Genomic DNA, 26,739 nt, shown 5'->3' with positions numbered 1-26,739 from the left:
AGACCAGTCAATATGGTCATGCGTTTTTCTCCAGCTGCCTGGCTGCAGGTGCAATATGGTACAGCCAATTTGAAAAATAGTTGGGAAGTTTCTTTTACAGCTAGATGTTTACTTATTATACATTTCATTCTGGGACCGAAAGAGAAGGAACAATTCCCCATATAGGACATTTCCGTCTTGTGGCAGAGAGGAAAGAGATCGTGGCAGAACCACAAGATGGCTGTTAAAGCTTCTGAATGCAAAGGGTGTCTCACTTCTCACATTTCATTGGCTAAAGCAAAGCCACATGATCAAGCTTAATAGACATGTTGGAGAGGGACATTGGAGAGTAGCTGAGTGCAGGTACAGAGTAGATGAGAGTTAGATTTAACAAGAGTTAAATTTTGTCACAAGTATAATAAAATGAGGGGGGATGGGGGTTGAAGGTATGTGCAAGGGAGTAATAATGATTTGTTGTGAAACTTAACTTGGGTAAGGTGGGAAGTGACAGCATCAGAGGATTGGGAGATAGTGAAAGATGGAAGGACCAATGGTTTGGAATCAAAAGCCCTAAAGATATATACACCACTTCAGCCAACAATCCACATTTAGAAATTTATCCTTAAGACATATTGATGCAGATGTTCAACACCTATAAGAATGTTCATTTCAGTGTTTTATATAACAATAAAAATTATATAAAATACAATTATATAAATATTCATCAATTGACAATCGGTTAAAAAATAATTGTGGGCCTAAGACTGGACACAGTGCCTTATGCTTGTAATCCCAGCACTTTGAGAGGGCAAGGCGGGCAAATCACGCGGTCAGGAGTTTGAGACCAGCCTGGTCAATATAGTGAAACACTGTCTCTACTAAAAATACAAAAATTAGCTGGGTATGGTGGCATACGCCTGTAGTCTCAGTTACTCGGAAGGCTGGGGCAGGAGAATCGCTTGAACCCGGGAGGCAGAGGTTGTAGTGAACCAAGATGGCGCCACTGCACTCCAGCCTGGGCAGTAGAGTGAGACTCCATCTCAAAAAAAAAAAAAAAAAAAAAAAATTGTGGGCCTAAATTAAAAACAAGTTTTGTGTGGTTGTGTGTTCATCTCTGTCAGGTAATATACCAGGCTATGCTGTGGATTTATCTGGAAGCTAGACTGACAAATTTATCTGCTGTTATTTTGAATTACTGTTGTTTGTCCTTGCATTGTTCTGATACCCATATCATAAGTCCACTGCCTAGAATGATTAATAAAATAAATGAGAATGCAATTGTATCCTTGCAGTGGTTTTTATCATCCTACATATGAGTCATGATAGAATAATCTCCACAGGAACAGCCCTCAAATTAAGCAGATAAACACAGTGCCTTTCCTCATTTCTAATGACTGTGTTCTGGAGCCATTCGACCTGCCTGTAAAATTGAGTGATGAACACTCTCCCAAATGTCACCAAGAGCCTGTGGCGTAGGCGTTGCTCAAAGTAGTGGGAAAAGACATAGTTCCTGAATTCTTCTGGAGTCTATAGTGTAAAGTATATCGTGCATATAGTATATGCTTTATAGTGTGAAATATCACATTGCCATAGTTGTTCTTCTGGAAGTTTAGAAGATAATTAACATTGCAAGCATGCATAATATTTGGTTATAAATTATATATTTAAGAAATATACAAATGTCATACAGTGTATTATTTTCCAAAATCTTATCTGTAATGCCCTTTCCTGTCATGTTAATCTCAAGTTTGATCATGTGGCTTTGCTTTAGCCAATGAAATGTGAGAAGTGATACATGCCCTTTTCAATCAAAAGCTTTAACAGCCATCTCATGGTTCTGCCATGTTCTCTTTCCTTTCTGCCATAAGACTGAAATGTCCTATATAAATAATTGCTCTTTCTGTTCAGTTCCTAGAATAAAAACGAAATGGAGCAAGGCTGCAGGGACGTGTAACATAAATAAGAAACAAACCTTTGTAGTTAAACCACTGTTGTATTAGGGTTGTATGTTTCTGCTAAACCTAGTCCAGGCTGACTCTGTAATCAAGTAAACAAATTGAATATTATATTGGATATATGTAAAAGACACACATTCTATAGAATGGAATAGGGACTACATTTATTCAGTGTCAAGTATCAGATACTACACATGCATTTAATATGAGTATTAACCATATGTGGTAGATGACATTATCTCTAGATGAAGGTCGAAGACACTGAGACTAAAAGTAATTGCACACAATCAGTGTGACAGCCAACATTAAATTTTTTATTTCAGAATCAAGGCTTCATTAATACCCAAGTCCATGCTCTATCTACTCTATCACACTGCCTTTGGAGTGAAAGAGTTTTGAATTTGGTGCAGCTTTAGACTGGATAGACCTAAAAGAATTCTTTACTTCTCTTTCAATGCGTTAGGGAAAGCTTTATAGACAAAGTAGAAGTTCTGAAATTGAAGCCACTTGAAGAAAAGAGTCTGGTGACTTATAGAGGTGAACATTTTCTAGCAAAATGTATAGTCTAAAAAAAGTTCCAGGGCAAATGTGTGATGACTGGATGATGAAAGCACAGTAGACTTCCCTGAGATGACCTGAGGGTTCCAAAGTCATCAGCGTGTAATGAAACGTGGGAATCGAGGAGGTCTTGGTGAGGACCTCCTGGAAACAGGATGAAGGAAAGTCTTAAACAAGAGCCATGAGGTTATGAGAAAGTATGAGCTAGACAGAGCAGCCATAAATAGCTATGTTCATAAGGTTAAGGGTCAGCAGAATGATTAAGAGAGTTAATTTGAATTTTTTTGGTAGACATTTTGGCTTTCTTTTTAATATGAAATGATGAGCTACTTTCTTTCATTTAATTGACAAATATAGATTGTATATATCCAAGGTGTACAATGTGAAGATTTGATATGGGTACACTGTATACAGATTAACACAGTCAAATTAATTTACATACCCATCACCACCCATGCTGTATCTTAGAACTTGTTTATCTTGTAACTGAAAGTTTGTGGCCTTTTACCAACATTTCTCCATAGTCCCCATCTTTGCCCTTCTACTCTGTTTCTATGAGTTTGAGATGCTTTTAGATTCCACATATAAGTGAGGTCATACAGTATTTGTCTTTCTCTGCCTGGAATATTTTACTTAGCATAATGTTATTCAGTTTCATCCCTGTTGTCCCACATGGCAGAATTTCCTTCTTTTGTGGTGAAATAATATTCCATTAAAAATATTACATTTCCTTCATCCATTCATAGGTTGTTTTTGCCGCCTCTTAGCTATTATGAATAATGATGCAATGAACATGAAGGTACAGATGTCTTTTCAAGATACTGATTTCATTTCCTTTGGATGTATACCCAGTAATGTGATTGCTGATCATATAGTAGTTCTATTTTTAATTTTTGAGACACCTTCATACTGTTCTTAATGGCCACAGCAATTCACATTCTCACCAAGAGTGCACTAGGATTCCCTTTTCTTTCCATCCTAGCCTACACTAATTGCTTGACTTTTTGCTAACAGCCATCCTAATGGGCATGAGGTGATATCTCATTGTGGTTTTTGTTTGAATTTCTCTGGCAATCATTGATATTGAGCACCTTTCCATATATCTTTTGGCCATCTGTATGTCCTTTTTTTGAGAAATATCTATTCAGGTTTTTTGCCCATTTTTAATTTTTTTTAAGCTATTGAGATCTGTAAGTTATTTATATATTTGGGATATTAATCCCATATCACATACAGAGTGTGCAAATATTTTCTCCCATCCTGTAGGTTGCCTTTGCACTTTGTTGTTTCCTTCCTTTGCTTTGCAAACAATGAGCTATGATCCCATCTTCACAGAAATTGTTTGCTTGCCGTCTATCAAGTCTGAGTAAGTAAGATCAGAAAATTTACTCATCTGCCTGTGGCTTCACAGCATCATTAATTGCTAAGAAGTTAGAGTTATAGGTCCTCCTTTGTAGCTGCAGATCAGTTGACTGAGATATCATATGGTGACAATGGTTGGAGAAAGTTAATACTACACAAACTGCAATGGTGCCTTTTCAGAAGGATTGAAGGCAACTAAACATTCTGAAATCAGTTTAGAATGAATCATTCACATATGTTCTAAGGCTTAATTGGCACAAGCTTTAGGTAGTGGTGCTTTCAGAAGTTCATGATTTACCAGAGTTGGTGAGGTAGAGCTTCCCTGGAAACCTTATAGCCCTGCCCAAACTCACACGTCCTGCCAAGAGAGAAACAAGTAGCCAGTTCCTTCTGTCTATATCCTTATGACCTTCTCCATAGTCTAGCTTTAACCTTGTTAATGGCAGAAATGGTTGTGGTTTCCAGTGCATGATTCTTGGTAGAGGGGAACAATCAGAGGCTGCAGAGACAAGGAAGCAAGAATAAAGGGAGAATTGTTCTTTCCACCAAGTCAATATGGTCTCAGTAATTTGTCTTTGGGGTTATAGTTTACAGTGAGACAAATGAGATTTCCTCTCTTACGTTTTAATAGTTTACCTGGGTCTCCTATTCATTACACTACTATTCTACTAATGAGAGAGTGAATGTCATTATGAAAACAGATAGATTTAAGAGCACAGCTTATTTACACATTTCTGTGCTTTCCATATTATCTTACAAAGAAAATATTCATCCTATATGGGTTTGGTAAGTGGGATTATAAATCAGAGTTTTTCTTTCTTATTAAAAGAACCCAACATTTCCAAAATCTGTTTCATACCAACTTATATGTGTGGTATATTCATGCATAGTATATTTATATAATTAAAAAGCAATTGTGGAATTAGGTCCTCCAGTTGCTGCGCATATCTGTGCTATTTGAGAATATATTCATTTTTCTCTTAATCAGCGACAAGCTCAGTGAGGAGAGGGAGGATTCTTGTAGTGTCTCCTGAACATCAAAATTCTGGGAGATCTATTTTATTTTGTTACTTATCTCTGCTCCCATGCAGCACAAACTGGTAAATTGACAGGCCTTATTTAAGATAATTCTCCATCCACAAATGAGAAATAAGAAAATCCTCCCCTTTCCCGACATTTTAACTTGAGTTAAATATGAAACATTCTCTCAGTGAATCAGGAGCACAATTGAACACTTGGTCAGACAGATGACTAAATCTACCAGTGTGATGAGGCAGTAAAAACAGTGCCCCAGAAAAGCAGTTCTTTCTTTACTCACCATACCAGGTTTCTTTGTCTTTTCCTGATGATTTGGGTTTCTTACTCTGCATTTCAATTTTGTTGTAAAAATGCATTCTTGCCATTGTACTGATGCTTATCTGATTGCCACTGACCCTGACATGTTATGATGAATTGGGGTTGGCTCTAGTTGAGAATTTACCTACAAAGGGATCATTTAAACCAAAGCTGATAACTTCTTTAGGGTTGCAGGAATAGCTACTTAATACACAATCCTTTAGCAAAGCCAGAGGAGTAAGATATAACAGGAGGAAGATACCTCAGGTGAGAGATTCAAGAACTCTTTTCATGAATATTTTTCTGGACACTTTTGTCTCTAATTTGCAAACAGACTCCATTCCCTTCCTAGTGAATTCTGCCAAATAGCCTTTCCAGTCCCTAGGAAAAAAGAGAGAGAGAGAATGCAGTTGATATTGGGAGTAGAGAAAAGGACAGTCCAATTCAGAGCTTTTAGCTAGGGTAAAGCATTTGAAAACCTGTTGACTCATAAAGGACCACCCAGTCGGAATACAGGAGGAAATAAAGCATGACCAAAATCCCCTCAGAGATTTCTTCCATAACACCCTACTCATAGAAGCTCTGTGAAACTATTGCAGCTTTTGAAATTACATGACCTCAGTAAAGACCTAGAAATTTTTTATTAGTCCATAGGGCAGGCTATTGAACAGAAATGATGTCTACCTCTAATATGTGATAATGTTACTTTCCTAGATAAATAATAAAACTCTCCATTGGATGTGGTTGGAAAAAATGAGAATCTCTGTGCTTGAGAATTTGAGGGAGATAAGGAAAAAACCTGGGGTTGAAGCAGAACTCAACTGTTTAATAGCCTAAGCAATTCTTCCTGGTTTTTCTCTAAAGTTAAGTCACCACTCTATGGCTCAGCATCAAAGGAATACTGTTCAATTCTTTGTTGAACTTATAGACTGAGTAACATGAGTAGTGGGTAAAAAGAAGAAAGGAAAATACCGTACACCTTTAGTTACGGGGGAAAGGGAGGCGGAGGGAAATAAACAGGTACAGAATTGGAATTCTGAAAGTAATTAAGATGCTATTTAGTAAACCCTCTCCCACAGCACGGCTTGGAAAAATGATGAGTCATGGCTTGGAAAAATGATGAGTGACCCGAAGGGATACAATTTCTCATGCAGATTTTGAATCACAGTCACAGAAATCACCTTGCCCTGGGGTAGGGACAGTACTTTCTCGGCATTCAGAAAACCCTCCTGACTATTGTTCATGTTTACAGATAACCTGCTTAGGCTGGTTAACTGATAACACCCAGCACAGATAAACGTGTTTAACAAAATATTCAGCCATGCTAAGCCCACAACTATTCTGCCTGGGCATTTTATTCATGAGTCAAAAATGTTTTAAAGGTAGTGAAGAGAGAGAGAGAGAGAGAAATTAATGGTGTCAACAAGGCAAGAGAATAATAAACGTCTAAATACCATTGTTAGAAGGGAAAGTATAGGTTGACCTGGGCCCAAATAACTTCCTTCTAACCCATCAGGAGCACATTATTTAAGATACTAAAGTGCTAAATTGGTCAGATAAGAGATGTGCTGAGATGTAAGATCCATTGAACAATGAGGAAAGAAAATTGAAGTGAAAATTGCAATCTCCGCCTGCAAGAAACTTAAGTGAGATGAAGTGAAAATGTTTACAATGGAAGAAGAGAGAGAAAATGTGAAGAGGATGATGTTTAATAATAAAGATAAAACTGGAGACCTGGGGAGGAAAAAGATGACTGGGAAGTGGGTTAGAAAAGCCAAAGCCATCAAGCTCCACAGGGACCTGGGCCCGGGATTGGGGAAGACCTTAGGAGAGCACATCAGAGTCAGCAGCGACTCTACCGAACACTGAATGGACAACTGGTGTCAAGGCAGCAGCAGCAGGTGTTTTTCTGGAAGAAGAATGGTGGAATGATAGTTAAGGAGAATATTGTGAGCTGCAGACAAGAGCTGTGTTTCACTGACAGCTAGACAAGAACGCTCACAAAGACTTAGCAGAACCACAGAAGCTGTGTCCAAAAACTGGAGGTCTGGTAGATAGGGGGAGAGAGAAAGACAGAGAGACATAGAGATGCTAAAGAACATGTCTTTAGAGATGCATCTGTGAGGAAGGTAACCAGAACTGTCAGCTGGGAGAAATAAAATAAAGAAGGGGAAATAATTCCCACCATGTGGCCAAAGGTGTAAGATCTGGAACTAGACTGCTTGGGTTCAGATCCTCTATGTCACTTACCAGCCGTATGACCTTGGACAAGTTTCTTCTAACCTTTTTGGTCTTCAATTTTCCCACTTGTATAGTGGTAGTAGTAGTATCTGGTGGAGTTGTGGAAACCGAATGAGTTAATATGAGGTAAAGGTCTTAGAATATTACCTGATACACAGAGAACATCAGTACATACTAGCAACTACTGTGATATGTGGCCAGCCTCTGTGAGTGGTCCTGAGCTGTGCAGAGTACTAGTACTTTTAGTACTTTTAAGTGTGTTTTCTCATCCTTTCAGACTATCCATAAGAGAGCTTATAAGGGTTGTGAGAGAGAGAGATATATATGTATGTGTGTGTGTGTGTGTCTCCGTGTGTGTATGTGTGTGTGTGTGATTATATATATTATATATATATAATCATTACCTCCAGATTACAGTTGTTCTCAAGGGCAGCTTGTAGGGTGACTAAATATGGGTTAAGCTGAGGACAACAACGGTAACATTCCTTGAGGTTTATAACTGCTTTGGGCAAGCCACTTAGCTCCACCCATTGAGCCTCATTTTCTTTCTTTCTTTCCTTCTTTTTTTTCCTGCCTCAGTTTTATTTGTACAAATAGCACAGGAGGACCCCAGCCCCATGCAGACGGCAGCCCGGGAGGAGGGGTGTGTCACACCAGTCCTTCTGTCCTCACGTTGGCAGACAGAGATATCTAAAGCCTTTGTAGGGGCCTGGGCACCTTTGGGAGCCTGAGCTGGAACTGAAGCAGGAGCTGCAGCCTGGACCTTGGTTTGATCCTTTGCCTTGGCCTTTGGCTGGCACAGCTTGAGTGCCTTGGCAATGCGAGCATGGGCATGCTTCCCAAGCTTGGGGTGGGCAATGTAGGCAAGTCATTCAAGCTTGCGGATGACACCCTTTGGGATCTTGGGGTTAACCTCCTTGGGCTCTATGAGGGCCTTGATAGCCTCGGCACATACACTCACAGCCGTGGCATTGTTGGCCTGCATCTTCTTTAGGCCGTTCTTGTTGCGCTTCTTGGCAAAGCGCATGTTCCTCAGGAACTTAGGGTCCATCCCCTTAAGAGATTTGTATCTTTGTGATCGGAGTTTCTTGATACCATTTCTGTGCCATTTTCAGGACTGGTTGTGTGTGGTGTGGTTCTGGACTTGGCCATGTCTGCACCTTAAGCCGCAGCTCCCCAAGCTGCAGTTTCTTATCTATAAAATGGGGGTATTATGTATACAGTGTAAGGTTTCTGTGAGATCAGCTGTGAAAGTACCTTAAAAAATACCTGCAACACAGCAAGTTTCAATAAAGGTTTGCTGAGTGTGAATCTGCCTTGTGATGTTGGTGGTGGGTGACAGGTTGAAGTACTTTCATCCAGATGGGAGATCGTAACTGTTCTCACAGTGGCTGGTAGAGAGGCCTTGGGTTCAGCTTTTGTCAGAAATTGTAAGGATTGATCTTTAGACCACAAAGTGGATTGACATTTATCTTTTCCAGCTTATCTCCTGAACAGGAAAAAAAAAAAAAAAAAAAATCCCCCAAAAATCTGACAGCCTAGGTCTCTGAAATGGATTGCTGGTGATCAGAGTGCTATTTAAACTTTCCCCTAAGGTTTTTTCCTCTTCAAAGGAAGGACCTTATCAGCCTAAAGGAAAAGGAGAGAAAGGAAATGGGCCACAGTTTATACCTTATGGCTGCCAGTGCTTCTGTCACAGGAAACTGCTGTCCTCCTCTTGCCCAGCACGCAAGCTGGCTCCTGGGTGGGCATCTTGCTGGGGCTCTGACCACCCCACTGGCAAGCAGCTGAATGTGGCTTCTTGGTTAGACCTCTGCTGACCATTTAGGACCAGGATGAATTTGACTAAAGCTGTGCTCTCCCAAAGAGCCTCCTGGAAAGAGGCCTTCTCTACAGTCTAAATCCCTTTGTCCTGCGGGCCTCCTATGTAATAGGCCTTCTCCACTGCACACTCCAAGACCTACTTTCTCTGGAACTCTAGGAAAAGTCAAGGAATTGGACAGGTAGTGATTTTTCAGTTTCTCCCTAAGAATATTCTGGTGGTCTTTGTCACCACCAATAGTAGAAAACAAGCTACCAATGTTTACCCCACTTCTTGGAGAAAATACCACTATGCAGGAAGAGCATGGAAGATCCCAGCACCTAGCCAGCTGACCAGAGGCCAGTCCCAACACCAGCCTTCTTCAGAAATCATTACCTCCTTTTCTTTCACATCTGCTGTGCTGGAACTAACTGGGAAGCCCCCTGGCAGGTCCCAATATCTGTCTTACAATGTTCAGGCTCCCTCCCCAACAATCATTTATTAGAAAGGAGTTTTATGATACAAATTTGATAATCTCCCATGCACACTGGCACTGTTCTAATTGAAGTTGTAAGCCCATAAAATTCAAGCCCTTTGTCTTCCTGAAGGCCACAAGGTTTAAAAAGATACTATTGTCCTGGCTAACACCCACTACATTGTCACCAGGGACTGATTAAACAGAGTCCTGAATCCAAACAGTGCGGATTTTGTCTAGGTCCTTTTCAGGCCTGACAATGCCCTTTTCAGTTCCCAAGACAAAAAGAGGTTTAAGGATCGAGATTCTTCTAAGATAACCGCATCCATATGGAAGGCAAGGTGGCCAGCAGCTGAGACCCAAACACCCCACTCCCTTCCCCCTCTCTCCTCCTCTCTTTCTCCACCCCCCAAAATCCCAGGTGATAACACTGCCTCAGCCACCCTTCATCCTCCCCTTCTTCTTCCTTGGACAAGAAAGCTAGAGCCCCTAACAGGCCCATGCCTCCTCCTTACAGACTTCATAAGGGCCCTTGGCTCCCTTCCCCGCACTTGATGCCCCAACTGCTCTCCTCTGGCGCATCTCCCAGCAGTGAGTGCCTGGGAGCGAGGTCGTCGCTTCTGTGAGAAAGTGACTGCTTGCACAGGAGGCCCTAGGGGGGCAGTTACAAACCCACGGGGTGCTAGTGTGCACTGGCGGGGGTAAAGGGGGGTGAAGTGAGGCCGACCAGCGGATCCTGGTCTGCGCCATGAGGAGACAGGAAATCACAGCTACATTAGGCACTTGCAGGCTTAACTAGGGGTTACAAGTTCCCCGGTGCTCTTCAGGTCCCCAGGCACTTTTCAAAGGGTCCTGGAGCACTTGGCCCCTGCACTCTGGAAACAGCTTGCGGCCAGGCCTGGGCTGTTCCGGTGCAGCGCGCCCGGCGTCTGGCCTAGCCGGTTCATCTCTGGAGAAACTCCTTTTGCCCTGTCGTGGTCCGCAGGGTTGACTTTTCGGTATTTGAAACACCAGCAGCTCTGGGAGCCCAGCGGAGCCTCGGAGTCACTCTGGGGCCAGAGCCGCCAGAGACGCCTCCCGCTGACAAGAATCCCAAAGTTGCCTCAGCTTCCTCCTCTCCTTTTTCTTCCCGCGCCCAACCCTGACACCACCACCCCTCCATCCCCCAAGTATCTTCCTTAAAGCCGTGTGGGGACTGCAATCCGCGCTTCGATCCAACTGGAGCTGGGCCCCACTTAGCCAGTCAAGGGGCGAGCGAGCGATGCGAACACTGGTCTGGAGGGCACGGCTCCTGCCTACGTTCCCGGCAGGCGCGCAGGGGACCCAACCCTACGCATTTTATTCTCGAACTACGAGGAAAAATACTCTATTTTTTAAAAAATAACTTGCTTCCCATACAAATCGCTATTTAAAATATACAAATAAGGCCCAAGCATAAAATCTAACTCTGGGGCTGGCGGTGGAGGGAAGGTGAGGGAGGGGGCTCTGGCACACGTCCCCCGTGTGTGCTTGCGCGATGGCTGGTGAGGGCGCGCCAGGAGACCCTGGCGCCCAAGGAGATGGGGCTGCCGAGAGGCGGCCGGAGAGAGTTCCAGGTGTTTGGCTCTGGCCCTGCTCCAACCGCAAAGCGCGCTCCAAAGTCCAGGGTAGCCCCAGGTGCCCCCCAGCGGCCTCACCAGTTCCAGGAGACCAGGGCGGGAGGCGCTAAGTGCTGGTAGGCTGGAAAGAGGCCAAGCGCCGAACCGGGACCGAAGGCAGGGTAGCCCGGCAGAGGGCAGGCGGCGGCTGGAGGGGCGCCGCACTTGTCCTGGGCCGCGGCGGTGCCAGCCTCGCCGCCGCCGCACGGCTGCCCGTCGCGAACAAGCACCGGCACCACCACGCGACGCAGCAGGCCTGGCGCAGTGTGCAGCTCCGCGGATGCTGCCAGGTCGGGCGACTCCGCGGCCCCCGGCGCGCGCGCGCGCTTCAGCTTGTAGCGATGGTTCTGGAACCAGATCTTGACCTGCGTGGGCGTGAGGCGCAGCACACTAGCCAGCTGCTCGCGCTCGGGCGCAGACAGGTACCGCTGCTGCCGGAAGCGCCGCTCCAACTCCAGCGTCTGCGCCTTGGAGAATAGCACCCGCCGCTTCTTTCTTTTCTCGGCGTCCGAGCCCGGAGACGCGGGCATAACGGACGGCCGCTGCGACGAGTCTGGCGGGCTGGTCTCCAGGCTGCTCTCGTCCGAGGCTAGGGACGGCAAAGGAGACACAGGTGGGTGAGATGCCGGACCCTCCGAGGGCCTGCTGCCCTTCTGGCGAGAGCGTGGAGGCACCGGCCGGAGGGCACGCCCACTAGCACGAGACTTTCGGGATGAGGCAGTTTCCTGAGTCCACAGCTGGACATCCACCTCTCCGAATGCGGTGACCTCATTCATACCACAGCAGTCATCAGCGGGCCTGAGATCGTGCCCCGAAGAAACCCACCCCGGGGCCCTCTTAACACGTCCGCACCGGTAGTTGCGCTGGCCGACCTGTTTATCACAAGCTGGGTCACCAGCGCGGGCCTCCTCCAGGTCGACCGCACTGCAGTGTGCCGAGGTTTGCGGAGCCCTGAGTGGGAAGGGGGTGGGGGTAAACTCGCCAACACTGGCAATCCCAGACGGAGGCCTGGAGATCGTGGCCGTGTTTTCAGGCATGGGAGCGGGGGCGGGGCGGGGGGCGGCAGGGGGCGGCGTGTTTTAAATATTCAATTATTCCGACCCCTAGAAATCGCCAGACACAGAAACCCCAAGTCTCGGGGCACTAGTGCCAGGCAGGGATCTGCTCTTAGGATGTGCCGACTGGGACGAATGCGTTAGGGGTTCGAGGATAGGGCTTCCGTTTCCAAGACTGAGGAAATTCAGACCCTGGGCTGGGATTTCGGCTTTCTGGCCCCGCGTGGGCCCGGCCCTTGATTCTGCTGCCCCACGCCTCCTACCTCCCACCCCGCACCGCCGTCCACCACGCACTCACAGGGGTAGTGACCGCGCTCCGAATCCAACCAGGCCGCGCAGGGGTCGGGCTGCGGGGCGCGTGGTTCTGGCTCCCGCCTCGGCAGGTGTTGCGCGTCCTGCTCGGGTAAATCTAGAAGGCTGCGCACGGTGAAGCTCAGGCGTCCAGAGGTGGCCATGGCCGAGGAGGGGAAGGAGGCGGGGGCAGGGCAGGCTGGGAACGGAGGGGCGGCAGGGACGCCGCTCCTACGGATGGGCGTGGGAGGCGCTCGCCATGCGCTGGCAGCGGAATATTAGCGCATTTACAGCGGAATCTCTGTTTATATAAACAGCTCTTCCCACGCGGGCCGCTTTGAAAGCCGAGGTCCGGGTCTCCAGGGTGTTAAGTACCTGAATGAGCACTGGACCAGAGCCGGGGCGAGCCCGGAAGGTGCCACCTCCGCCCCCGTCCCACCCCGCACCCCGCCCCTCGGCGCCCAGTTACCTCCCAGAGGCTGCAGGAAGCAGCCTTCGGCATTAGCGATTCTGTCTGATTAGCCCAAAATGGGAACAGATAATGGGGATTGTTACCAGTGAATAACATCTTGGGTGGCGAGCGGTGGCCACCACCCACCTGACCCAGCCCCGGCTTCCTCCTCCTCCTCCTGGGCTGACTTGAGGCCAGGCCCCGCGGGAGTGCCGGGAAGGGTGGAGGCGACAGGGGTGGGTTTATGAGCACCCAGGAATTTATTCCCTGTTTGCTTTATTCTTTGAGCTTGTTTGCTGGAGTGGTAGTTTCCCGCAATTATCCAGAAAGTGATTTACAAAGCGGCGTTAAACTCTGGCGCGCTGCCTTTCTCTTTTTGGTTGGGCCCCTCTAAGATTCAGGATGACAAGATTCAGGAGGGCGCAGAGATTAGCCTGGTTGGCCCAGGGGTTTTTACGGCCGCTGGGAGCCTCCTATCACCCCATGCATCCCCCCAACAGCCTCAGAGGTGCTGGGGAAGGGCTGGGATAACATTCGGAGCCCCAGCTCCACGTCTCCACAGGCCGGCAAAACAGAGGAGGCATGCAGCCAAGCTACTTAGGTCTACGGTGCCGGTTTCTTTGGCCCAGCTTCGCCCGGCCGCTGCCGATCGCGGAGCTCGGAGGCCGAGCTCCACAAATTTGGGTCCAGGCCCGGTCTAGAGCCCCCGGGCGGGGGTGCTTCTCAGGTCGTCCTATGAGGGCTTTGAGGCCTGCTTGGAGTCGCCAGATGATCTGGCGCCGCCGGTGTGCCTTGGCCCCATAGCCTCAACGTCAGTCTTAGTGCCTGGGTTTTGGGCTTTGGGCTTTGGGCTTTGCCCAGGAGCCTGCCCATGGCCTGCGCTCCGCGCTCGCAGCGTGGCAGACCCTGACGAGACTGCCCGCCCTTGTCCGGGAATGGACCGATAGGGAGAATTAGGACAGGGCCTACCCGTCAGAAAATACCACCGGCCATGGGTTTCTCTGGGATCTTCTAGTTTCCACAGCTCCACCCTAGAAAATGATCAATGTAGGAGGCGCAGGGAACCGGCCAGCGTGGATACATTTTGTTGGCCCATGGCCTATCTCTGACTGCGCTTCAGTCTACAGCTCAGGAACGCCCTCTCAGAGGCCTCCCCTACTGAAGTTAATAGTTTGGATATTTAATTGCTAAATTGTAGCAAGGGCTCTGTACTTGGGTGGCTGCACCAGAAGTCCTGGCTCCTCCCGGGCTGAACTCGAACCTGGCTTGGTTACGGCGGCCGCGGCCCTGCCAAGCCCCGCGCACCCTCCCCAGCAGCCTCCCTATCAAGCGTGCCGGAGGTGCCCGGAGCTGCACCGCGCGCTGGGTGGTCGGGCGGAGGCAACCCCAATACAGGCCAACTGCTAGGCCGCGGACAAAGGGGAAATGGAGCTCGACGCCCCAGACCTGTTGGAAGCATTTGTTCCAGTCAAGATTTTGCATTTGTTCAGTCCGGAATAATACGTGATTGACGCCTGCTCACAATGCGCTTTAGCGCGCCGGGATAAATCGGAGCTTGTCCGGTGTTGTCATGGTTTTCAATGGGGTTCAATGGGATTGGGAGCACGATCGACTCTGCTGGCCGTCTTTCCGCGGCCCTGGCAATAGATTTATTAGTTATATCTTTTTAAATAAGATTAAACTGAAATGACTTGGCTGTCCTCTCTGCAGACGGGGCTGGGGCGGGAGCCTGGAGTGGGCAGGGGGCAGTGTAGTCCGGAAACCCGCTGCGCACCGCTCATCAGCTTCTGAGCCCTCGGCGTCTAGAGAGTGGGCAGGTCGCAGACTGGCTCCAGGCCTCGCGGACTTATCTCTGGCCAGGGCCCGAGGCCTGGCAATCTCTGCCAGCCCACCCCTCTAGTGAGACGCTGAGGCACTGACAAAGACAGTCCTGGGGAAGCAAGCGTTATGACTGATTCCCAAATTCGGTGTTGAACTATGATACTGTGTAAAGTAGAAGGAGCTCTGGCCTGGAAATCGGTTTGCATCCTTGCTCTGCCCCTACCTATCTCTAACCACCTCATTTCTCTAAGCTTCCTTCCTTCCTTTTTTTTTTTTTTTAATTCATCTGATGCAGAAGAAAATAGGAGAATATATTTGGTAATTTCTAAGGACCCTACTAGTTTTATGATTCCGTATCTCAGGAATTTTTCTATACATATCTTCATTGTAGCATTTACCAGCCGGACATTTAGACTCCCTCCTCCCTGAGGTTCTTGAATTCTTAGCCCCAGGACTGACTCCTTCTCCAGGATGTTCTAGGAGAGGAGGTGTCATCTTTCCAGTTTCCCAAGGATCCTCCACAGGAGTAGGGTGGGGTAGATAACAATTTAGGGAAAAGGACCAAGTCAGGAGAAGCAAAAGAAGAGTCTTTCCTTGAATGACTGACCTCTCTTAGCCTTTTAATCTATTTAACATCCTAAGCCCACACTGACGTGTAGAAATAAGTAAATGGCGCTCTTCAGCTCTTAAGAGCTCTTCAGCATCAAATATTTGCTTTTACTCTTAGTGTTTGGCTCCCAAAGCAGAGATACATCCCCCCATCTAGCGCTTGTGCTCTGGGGAGGACTTTGCTCTGGGATTCGCTCCAAATATTACTTCTAGCTTCATGTTCACTGTCTTGGGAAACAGTGTTCCGGGGCCTTGGTCTGCATTTTAGATGTCCCAGGGAAACCCTGTAGCTCCTGGTTCTAGAAAGGGCTGCAGCTTACCTGTTTCATCTTGGATTCCCTCCTCTGCCCTAAGTGCCTCTGCCATAGGCCAACCTTCCTCTCAACTCTGCTCCGCGGATTTAGCCGAATTATCTCTGAGAGCTAGAACCGGGAGAGTCCAAGAAATTGTTCCATATAAACTGTGCCTTCTGAAGAAATGCAGGAAAGCCAGAATTAGAGAAAGGTACTTTCTATATTGCCTTTTCACATCAGATAAATTCACAGACATGGGAGGGGAAAATTACTTCGATACTGGGCCAATAGGAAAAGACAGTCAAGCTAATCTTAAGTTTTTTACACATTGGAGATATATACGAATTGCCTCCAATTCCCAAGAGATTCTTAGAATCACAAGTAAGCATTTAACTGGACATTATTTCCAGATTTTCATATATTATTTGGTATTCTGGACACTTGAACTTATTTGCAACTTAACATAGCATGTGAATATTATTATTTAATTAGATAAGTATTTGTTTTCTTGTAATTGGATATAATATATCTCAATTCCAGTAAGAGTTTTTAATCTTTAGGCAGCTGTAATATATGAGTAAATTTAAGCAGTCCACAATTATCATCCTTTCAGAAGTATTGTCCAGAGATGATTATCACTACTGCATGCTTAAGATTTTAAGACTAGAAAATTCTGAAATAAAACTAAAGTATCTTGATTTTGAAAAAATGATTGTGTCTATATCTTGCATTCCGTTTTTAAATCCTTCCATTTTGGTTAAGTGTTTCACAAAATCCTGCAAATCTATACAGTATTGAAGAGAGGCAACACTGCAAATTCCCCTTGATAGATGGAGGGCCCTCAACTGCCAGGACATTTTTCTTTGCCTCATAGCAACTGCTCTCCCCTCTTTATCACTATTCTGGTTAAGATAGCAAAAGGAGAATAAAAATGGGGTTCTGACACTTCCAAGAAGTGGATGATCTTGATTGGTCATAGGATGTAAGGAAAAGGCATCATTTAAAATCAGGTCTCTTTGCCTTTCTTTCTGAAAACTAGTTGCCATGAGCATGTAAACATTCCCTTCTAATGGCTAATAATCAATTGCTTGACAGCAGTCCAGTGTTCAGGCTGGGAATTTAGTCCATTTTTGAAATGGCTTTAGATTTTATTGTTTAATGCCAAATGACAAGATTTGAATGATCCTACCTTCAGTCTCTTAAAATAATGACTTTACATTGACTTTGTTATTGTTCTTGATCTCTAGAGGGAAAGTTTATCTTTCCTAATATGTTTATCTAGTTGTTTAACTATGTACATGAAAAAATATATAGAGGGTAAAATGGTTCAATTAATTGAAAAATAAACTTATTTTATTAAATATCCATACTTTCCATTCACTAAAAAGCCAGCAAATAACTTTTTAATTTTTAGTTTATTAAATATTCTGGTCTTCTTTATGGCTTACAATGGTATAATAAGGATAGCTATGTTGGCATGATATAGCAGAATAAAAATAGCAACACACTTTGGAGGAGGGGTGTCAGATCTTATTTGTCCGGAGCTGAACCTCTTATTTTTGCCTAAGCTTTTTTTTTTTTAAGGTACCGTGTTATACTCCTTTGCTCAACTGATATAGATGTTGTTTCTATAACACAGAATTCTTATTGATGTTTACATAATAAAGTTCCAGGCCCTAAGTCACATTTAATGCTACATGCAGACGCTGACAGGGTAGATTGACCCCAGGAACATATTCAGTGATCTCAGTCCCAGTATCTCACATAGGCCTACCCATAGTGTGTGCTTATAACCAACCATCAACACTTCAGTTCAAACCAGTTATTATTTTTTAAATTGCCCAAGCATTATAATGGGGTCTTTAAAAATATACCTTTACTTTGTTGTTAGATCATCTCTGGAATTCTAAAAGGATCCCATTATTAAAGTGAGGTATTATTTCTGCCTTACTTGACAGACATTTAAACAAAACACTAAACCAATCATTCTGGAGAAGTATTTGTTAATATTCCGTGAAGACAGGGATTCCAGTTTTTCAAAGGGCCAAAGCATCAGATGTTCAGTTCTCTTATTGATGTTGAAGATAGTAGTAATAAAAATATCACTTCATATTTTACACATTTGAGAATGTTTACAATGTATACTCACACTTACCTCAGTCTCAGTCACAAGAGATTATCTGGAAGATGGAAAACTTAAAGAGAGACTTGAAGGCAAGACAGACTGAGATATCCCTAGAATTGAAGAAATCAGTGGGGAGGATGAAGAGGACTAAAGAAGAGCTAGAGAGTCCATTGTAATAGAAGGTATTAGAAAAGAATGATTTAAAAGTGAAAGAGAAAGACAGCATGTGCTAGCTTAGAAGCTACAGGTTCAATTTGATCTCATCAACTCAAAGAGGATAAAGCATGGATGGAAAAGTTCCAGTTGATAGTGGCTTTTACATTCTTTCCCAAAGTCTTTATAGTTCTAAAAATTATGACAGTAGATAGGCATTAGTTTTTAAAAACACTTCAAATTTTTCTAGATCCTATTTAGTTTAGTCTTAAATTTTCCTTTGGAAAAATCTTTTCCCCTCTTCCAAGACGTGGCACAAATGCACAACAGGAGCAAGAAATGACTACTTGCAGGAATTTCCCCACAAAAAAGTAAAAGAACTATATATGTTTACTGAAGCCTCTGGAAATCCCTTAACCAGCAAAGGTGGCTGTCTTTGTATTCTTGATTAAATGGGTATTTGCACTGAAGTCACATACCACACAAAGGAAACAAAACAAAATAAAAATGTCCTCCGTGTTCTGTTTTTCAATCATTTGTGTGAAGGAGGTTCCTGGCCTTTATCACTGTCAGTGAAAAGTTCTTCATTGGCAGGAGACATTCCACTCACCCTGCTTCTTGTGCACAGGGAGCTTACCATGGAAACTACTTCTGGAGCCATCAGACAAATATATAAATGACAAAGCTCCACGCTGGGCATTCTAGGTTTAGCGACAGGGTACGAAGAAGGGCGTTTAGAATTTCTTGAGAAATTTACTGTTCTATTTGTCTTAGTCTGAATCTTAAAACCCATAAATTGAACTTGTTCAAGTTAGGAAACAACTAAGAAATGACTTTATCTAAGGAAATTATCTCTGACACAAAAATATATATGCCATGTTTAACACAGCTTTAGTAAAACTATACTTTAGGTAGATTTTTTTAAATGATAGCTTCAGTATCCCCAAGATAAGAAATTCATCCTTAATATATGTTTGTATTTTTTAATCGGGTATGGCCTTTAATTGAGACAAAAAAAAAAGAAAGCCCCATAATTTTTTCTTTGCTGACCACATTTCTTTTGTCAACAAGCTCCATCCTAGAGCTTCCTTGGCTTATTCTTAAAATGTAACATTTTGCTTTGTAACACAAACCTGAGGAAACAAGAGAGCACTTCAGAAAACTTGCATTGTATTTTTTGGATTCCATGTTTTGTCAAGCTCTCATTTAATTTATAACCAACCCCAGGTTACTGCCCCATGGTTTCCAGCTAGTCTGTTTCCAGCTTTCCTCTGTCCATGGTTCACATGAACTCACCGTGAAGACCATCTGTGCTTGACACATCCACCCATGAGCAGCGTGTTTCCAGTGCTCATTTTCATTAGCAGCTCCTCACGTCAAGTCAGTTTACATAAACTCGACTGATATATTCCTGGATGGCTATGCCATCAGGATGTGCACATTTTTATACATAATGAAAACTGAGGTTTTCTTTTTTCTTGGGCACTGGAAGTATGGATATGTTCCGTTAGTTTGTAGTATGAGAAAGAAATAGATGGTCACAGATTCTATTGTAGTTGCTTCTTTGGGTTTGGCTACTTTAAAACCAAAACAAAGCCTTCCTTTTTAAACTTTTTCTTACACAAAATGACTGGGCTATAAGGCAAATTTAGTAGGGGAAAATCCAAGGTATAAATATGTACCTAAAGTTAGACATCCTATTTCTTATGTATTGTTAAAATGATTTTATAATGATGAATTTTGTGAAAGCTCAGACGCCAGGATGCAGGGGTTATCCAAGATTATTAGCAGGTCATCCCTGGTGAATTTAGCCTTCCGGTTTTTTTCTGTAATAAAAATAAAATAAAAACTACTCAAGTTCCATGGATTGTTTTAGTCATCTCTTTTATAGGACCATTAGAAAAAGTACATGAATATCTCTTTATATGAATTACAGTGTTTTTCTGTTATTGAAATTTTCTATTATTCAAATCCTAAGGAAGTCAGGGTGAGATCCTGATTCTCCCAGCAGCTGATTGATCACAACAGCATCCCTAGCATGGGGGTGGGGATGAGGGGAGAAACCTGCAAGGGTCTCTAACTGAATCGAGGTAGTTTGCACTGAAAGGAGGTGGGTGGGACTGGGTGAAGGGAAGGAGGAAGGGAGGAGAAAGCGAGAGAGTGAGTGCTTGTCTCAGCTTAGGGATCCCCCATCTCCAGCCAGCCAGGACTTTTACCAGCTTGAGGATGGTAAAGGGAAGGCAAGTGGCAGGGAGTCCGTTTTATCACCTCTGGAGTACCACACCACCCAGTGTAGAGGAGAAAGGGCTTGGTGGTTTGTTCAGATGTCAATTAAGGGACCTGACGGCCTGTACATTTTAAAAGTCCATGTAGGGAACAAAGTCTGATATGTAGGGATCCTGTTGTGATTTGTTTGTTTGTTTTGTTTTTTGTTTTTCAGCATCTCAGTGACTAGCAGTGTGGCTTCATCTGGTGTAAGTTGTATTTGTTTCCAAACAGCTTAGTCTGTTACAATGCAAATTGGGCAGCACAGAAACCCTTTGCAAATCGAAGTTTTTTAAAAGTTAACTTACCCCAGCAATGAACACAGATTGAAAATCAGTTAAAAGCCAGTGAGAACAAATGTGTCTTAAATCGAGGATGGAACAAAGGGAAGGTTGGGGCACATCCCTTAATGTCAATAGGCAGAAAGCTGCACGTGCACAATGGGCATGGGAGCGACCACCCAAGGTGATTCTTGTCAGTTCTGGAGACCGACAGAGACCTGGAGCCTGGGGGCCAGGCCAGCCACCCAGAGTTCTGCTCAGAAGACAGCCGAGGTGGTGGGGAATGGTCATATTCTTGTTCCAAGCTATGCTGTATCCACAGTCAGTTTTCTTCTTCCAAGTATGACCAAAATGTCAGGAGGTCTGCACTCTGGCCGCTGTGGCCAGCGATCACACTCTTGGTGGATCTGGAAGGCTGTTCATGGGAGTGACTAATCACTAACTAGAGTCATGGAATTACGCAAAATGTACAACCCCCTCCACCCCCCACACAAGACTGCCCACACACCCCGCTTTATTGTCAGTAGCATGCAGGTCTCTCACGGGGCAGAATTTTGAGAAAATTATAACCCACAAATATATGGTAAGTGACTCATGAGCACCAGGCACTAAGCTAGTACTGAGGCTGATCTAGTCAAGTATAGTTCATAGTCCATAACAAGCAACCTGATTTTTCTTTCCAACAAGCACCAGATTTGGGGATCAAATAGACAGAACCAGACCTGGGTTTGTCGTCTGGCTCTCCCAGTAGTACCTAAATGACCTTGATCAAGTTTTGTAATTTCTTCAAGCCACAGTTTCCACATGTCTAAATGGAAATAAAAATTCATACAGGGATTGTGAGGATTAATGAGATATTTGTTTTGGGAGCTTGGGATGCTTGCCCACAGTTAGTAGGTACTCATATGTGGCAATTGTTGTAGTAATAATGTGTCTTGGGAGAAGTGAGATGCTTATGGAGCAGCTGAGTTTTACCCCATATAACCAACTTGGAGCTGACCTATAATAACTTTAGGATTATCAGTGACAGAGCTGTAGAGAACTTTATCTGGTTCAACCCCTTCCTTTCACAGAAGAAATGGAGCCACAGAGGGAGGTTGGGTGACTTGCCCAGAATCTCACAGAGCCTGACTTGGAGCCCAGATTTTCCTAATCTAGGGTTCTTTTTGCTTCAGCATACCCTGCACCATGAGTCCCCGAATAACCTTTCTTCTCCTAACAGAGTAAGGGGAAAGGTGCCTATAGAAAAGGTGTCTTTAAACTCGGCAGCATTTCTCAGACACTCCAGTTTCAGATTTTGGCCTCAGGCCTACTTTGCTCTCCTGGCTCTCAAATCTCTGCTGGCAATGCAAAGGCTCTCATCTCACTTTAATGGAAGAATAGAGGCTCCCAAGCCCTAATGTTTTCATTTCTGGGTGGCTCTGTTGCTGCTTCAGGTTTTTTTCCCCTGGAGTCTCTGTGCTTCAGGATTCATTCTTTCTAACATGTGAGTTCCTGAAGTAGCATTTGAATCCTCTCAATTCAGCCAGAGCATCTTGGAGTAAAAGTTCTCTCTCTTTAGCACATGTGAAACACCACATAAGAACAGAATCAGACGAATTGGAAACAAATGCACTTGCCTGGAAAGGACCAGAAACAGGCAAATGTTGACTGCTTAGAAAAGCAAAGGAAAATGCGTTGAGTTTTTGTTTGTTTGTTTGTTTGTTTGTTTGTTTGTTTTAAGGTACAATTCTTCACCTACTGAGGAAAATAGAGAAAAGGGAAAAGAGAATGGCAAGTTAAAGGAAAGCTGTGTCACATCAGGGCCCTGGATTTACCTGGAAGACGATATGAATGTGGTGGGTGGGGGACAGGCTCCTGCATTCCTCATCTGTGCCAGCCCTATAGTGGCTGGAGAGTCCCCATTCTGCAGGGAGAAGCCAGCTGGCTCCCAGTCTAACCTCAAAATCAAGGTCATATTATTTTGTTTTCCAAGTTCCTTTAGCTCTTTAGTCAAAATCATCTGATTTTCCTCTTAATTGCCTTCTGAGCATTTTGAATGTGTTAATTCCATCTTCCTAATTAGACTGTAAGCCTCTCCAGGATAGGCACTGTGTGCTCTGTATTTCTTCTGTATTCTCGAAAGAAAAACTTGATTTTTGGGGGGTTAGCACAGAATACATTGCAAAATATGTGACAAATGGGCTTTTTGAGTGTAAAAATGCCTCCTTAGAAGGGACATGTTTCTTCTTTGCCGTATTGCAGCTAATCAGATAAAGATATGGACCAGGATTAACTTCCCACCCAAGTGGAGTGGTATTAAAGCATTTCCTGCCAGAGGTATTGTGGAGTGCCATGGGCAAGGGGTGTGTTGAAAGAGTTCACCCTTTATTTGAAAGAAATGGTAGTCCTTCTGGTCTCAGAGCAAGTTAAAAGGGATTTTGCTGTTTATTCTCCAAATTTCTTTTCCCTTGGTCTGTATAAGACACAATAGATGATAACAGCTGATTGAGAATAGTTAGTCTAGTGTATAAATATGTAAACATGGGTAAGTATGTATTTAGACAATTTAAAAGTGTGTCTCATTTACCCAATTATAAACAGCTGTCTGAGAGCAATTACGATTTATCATGTAAATGCTTATTTGCATAATTCAAAATATGAATATTATTTGCTTGATAAAGACTGTAAATAAAAGGCAACCCGAACTTTCTCATGCTTAGAGTTTTATGCTAAGTTTTTGCCATACAGAGAAAAAGAGCATTTTGTTGAAAACAGAATTTAATTTTGATAATTCTAGCAGGTCCAAATAATCACTAATTTAATAAGAAAAGGGCAAAACTTTTAAAGGTGGTTGACTGAGAAATAATAAAAGAGGTGATACTACTCTGCTGCTTTTACTCCTGAAAATTTTCTGTGTAAAGCAATTCTGCTGATGAATTGTTTTACAACTGTTTTCACTGAATGCGAGTGTTTAATGAGGAATTCTTTTGCATATTCTATGTACTACCATTTGATATACACATAATTCTTCAATAATATATCATTATTTTTAATTGTATAATTACCAAATGAGTATGCTTCCAAGTGTACTAAGGAACAACTCTCCTTAATATATAGCTATTCTACATTTATGAAAGCAAGTTATAAAATGTGGACATCAAAACTTCCATTCAGGTATTACCTGATATATTAATTTTCCAAGGGCTGTCATAACCAATTACCACAAACTTAGTGACTTAAAGCAACAAAAATGTATTCCCTCACAATTCTGGAGGCTAAAAGTCTGAAATCAAGATGTTGGCAGGGCCCTGTACCCTCCAAGGGCTCTAGAGAAGAATCTTGTCTTGCTGCTTTGTAGTTTCTAGTGGTTGCTGGCAATCCTTGGTATTCTTAGCACGAAGCTGCCTTATTCCAATCTCTGCCTCCATGGTCACATGGCCTTCCTCTGTGTGTGTTCGTGTCTCTATATGGCCTCTCCTTGGATTTAGGGCCCACCCTAATCCAGTATGACATCATCCAAACTAATTACATCTTAAAAGATCCTATTTTCAAATAAGGTCAACATTCACAGGTACTGGAGGTTAGTACTTGAGAGCTTGTTTGGAGGTTCTAGCAGGGGAGTGAAGCTAGTCATATACCCTTGACCCAAGACTGGTCCTCCTCTATTGGGTATTGTCCTCCTCTTCCACCGAGCACACAGCTTCGGGAGGGACGCACATGGAGCAGTGAGGGAGGAAAGGGACACCTGCCTAGCCAGCCGGATCAGCCGAATCCACCCTGGCGATCCATGGGGTGACGGATGTCACAACCAGATTGCCTTCACATCCGGTTAGTACTTGAATATATATTTTGGGGGGGACACAGTTCATCCCACTACACCCAGTGAAGACTAATATGCAAAGTACGGTTCCTAACTACTAAAGGATTCTGAAATATTATCTGAATTGCCCTTCCCCCAAAAGTAATATATACCTTTGTAATAAAGGTATATATAATATTATTGTATGGTATATTCAAGAAATATTTACTCAATTTCCATGGTAGGAAAACAATGTGAAGAGGACTCTCTCTTAACCAGACTACCCATTTAACCAGAGAACCTGATTCTTCCATTATTTTTGACAACCAAAATTCATGATCTTTCCTTGATATTAGTGATTTTCTTCAAGGATCTGTTGCTATTTTTGGTATAGTAATTGTGGACAAGTCTTCCCGAGTGGATTCAGTCTCTCTCTGCAGCTCTTCCTTGAGGTTAGGGGTCAATTGCTGACTCCTTTATACAATTTTTTTCATGTTTTCAGAAAAGAAACTACTGTATGTTAAAATGGTAAACATTTTATAAAAGGTAGCTCATTCAGACCTCATAACATTGGGAGTTATGTTTTATGATAGTCCCATTTTATGGGTGAAAATACTGATACTCGGAAAGGGTCCAAAATCAGACAGCCATTAAGTGGTAGACACAGGATGTGAATCCACATATGCCTGTTGCTAAAGCCCCTCTCTTTGGAAGAAAGCACAGTGTACCTGGCTGCCTGCTGTTACTTCCTGGGCTCTCATACTCCCCGACCTGTCCAGGAATGTTTTCTGTGCCGCTTCAGCTCTGCTGATTTTGCCATGTTTCTACACCTCTACTGAGTGACTTCTGGTTCCCAGGAAGCATTGCCCACATGACTGGGTTAAGGACTTGGAAACTTGCATTGATCAGGAAACAGCAGAATGGATCATCTCTTAAAAGACCCTTATCAATGGGTTCCTTGTGAAAATCAAAGCAGGGTACCACCGTAGTTCAGATGTGAAAAAACTAAGCCCTAGAGTCTGAGCACAGGCATAGGAGTTGGTTTTAGAGTTTGGTGAGCAAGATCAGAAATCTGAGTGAGTTAATCAGGATTAAGATGCAGTGGCAGTTTAAGGGCCTATCCCACACCAGGAGGTGCCTGATGATACTGATTAAGCAGGAAAGAAGTACTGAAAATCTCATGCCTAAATTTGCAGCTGTCATTGCCCAAAAGTATTGCATCCTCTCTCTGCTTATTTGGGTAAGGTTTTGCTTCTCTGCCTTTATCATGTGACTTCTCTGCTTCTCACTAGTTTTCTGAAAGCAGTTGAATGGCTGTCTTATGTATGTGTCCTGTCAGCCCAACTAGACACCAAGCTCATTGAGGAGGGTCTTTCTCTTACTATATTTTGTGTTACCAAAGGTGCTCGTGGAGCTCTTCATTCAATCCCTGGTCTTTGACACTCAGGGAGGGCTACATCTGATGAACACAAATGAATGGGAAATTTGTAATTGACAAGCTGGGTGAGTAATTTTTTTCCAAGTTAAAAATTTTGCTTTGCTGTGAAAAGACATGCTTTGTTCACACCCAACATCTTGTTGCTCAATAAAAGATCTCACAGACTTTATAATTTATGTGAGGCTCAAATGCCAGATGACTGGCGCATGGCCAATTCCATCGTTAGGAGATATACGCAAAATTGGTATTTAGTGCTGTTTAGTTGAGATTCCTGCTTCTTTGTCAGGATCTTTTTTTCTTTCTTTTCTCTTTTTTTAGTTCTAGCTATTGACAGTCAAATCTGATGTGGAACTCAGACTTCTGTGACTCCAAAATCCTATATTCTAAAACCCAGGCTGAAAACAAACGCACTTCAATGCTTTATTTTCTAAGTGTCCTTTCCTTTTCCAATCAGAAAAAAAGATGAATTAGCATTTTATGGTGTCTGTTAGTGGGGGACCACTCAGGTCATAAAAGTGCACCAGGCAGAGGAATTTCCACACTGGTATAACAATGAACTTCCTCTGGGTCCTAAACTGTCCCAAGTGAAACAAGAATCAAGAAACCCCCGCTTGAATCACCATCCTGGCTCAACTGTGTCTAAAGGTTATGCCCTTTACCAGAAAACCAGGTAGAGCAGGTCCTGCCCCTCTCTTGTCACCTGTCGATTCTGGGGTTACAGAAGGGGCTAGCTTATAGGGACCTATCTCCTCATGTTACATTTAGCTGAGCTTCAGCTGCATGTACCACTTTCCCTAATGTTTTTCAATTATTTATTTCCTTTCTAGTTCTCA

General features: G+C 43.8%; 1 protein-coding gene, 1 long non-coding RNA gene and 1 pseudogene across 2 annotated transcripts in view; 1 reads left to right on the top strand and 2 right to left on the bottom strand.

Annotated features, from left to right (window-relative positions):
• Nucleotides 1-7,099: 7,099 nt before the first annotated feature.
• Nucleotides 7,100-9,254, bottom strand: LOC126959156 (60S ribosomal protein L29-like; annotated as a pseudogene).
• Nucleotides 9,255-10,481: 1,227 nt separating this feature from the next.
• Nucleotides 10,482-13,104, bottom strand: NKX2-8 (NK2 homeobox 8). Its single transcript, XM_050796068.1, has 2 exons — nt 12,697-13,104; nt 10,482-11,932 (listed from the first exon to the last, which is right to left on the bottom strand). The coding sequence occupies exons 1-2, from the start codon at nt 12,851-12,853 to the stop codon at nt 11,379-11,381; spliced, it is 711 nt and encodes a 236-aa protein (XP_050652025.1). The 5' UTR covers nt 12,854-13,104; the 3' UTR covers nt 10,482-11,378.
• The window catches only part of LOC126958030 (uncharacterized), a 50,816-nt gene continuing 35,931 nt past the window's right edge, over nt 11,855-26,739 (top strand). The window contains exon 1 of the long non-coding RNA XR_007727043.1: nt 11,855-12,282. This is a non-coding gene — a long non-coding RNA (uncharacterized LOC126958030). The remainder of the gene's footprint in view (nt 12,283-26,739) is intronic.

The sequence above is a fragment of the Macaca thibetana genome, chromosome 7 (genome assembly GCF_024542745.1).
Source record: "Macaca thibetana thibetana isolate TM-01 chromosome 7, ASM2454274v1, whole genome shotgun sequence".
NCBI classification, from domain to species: Eukaryota; Metazoa; Chordata; class Mammalia; order Primates; family Cercopithecidae; genus Macaca; species Macaca thibetana.
This window is presented reverse-complemented; position numbering and strand designations above follow the sequence as displayed.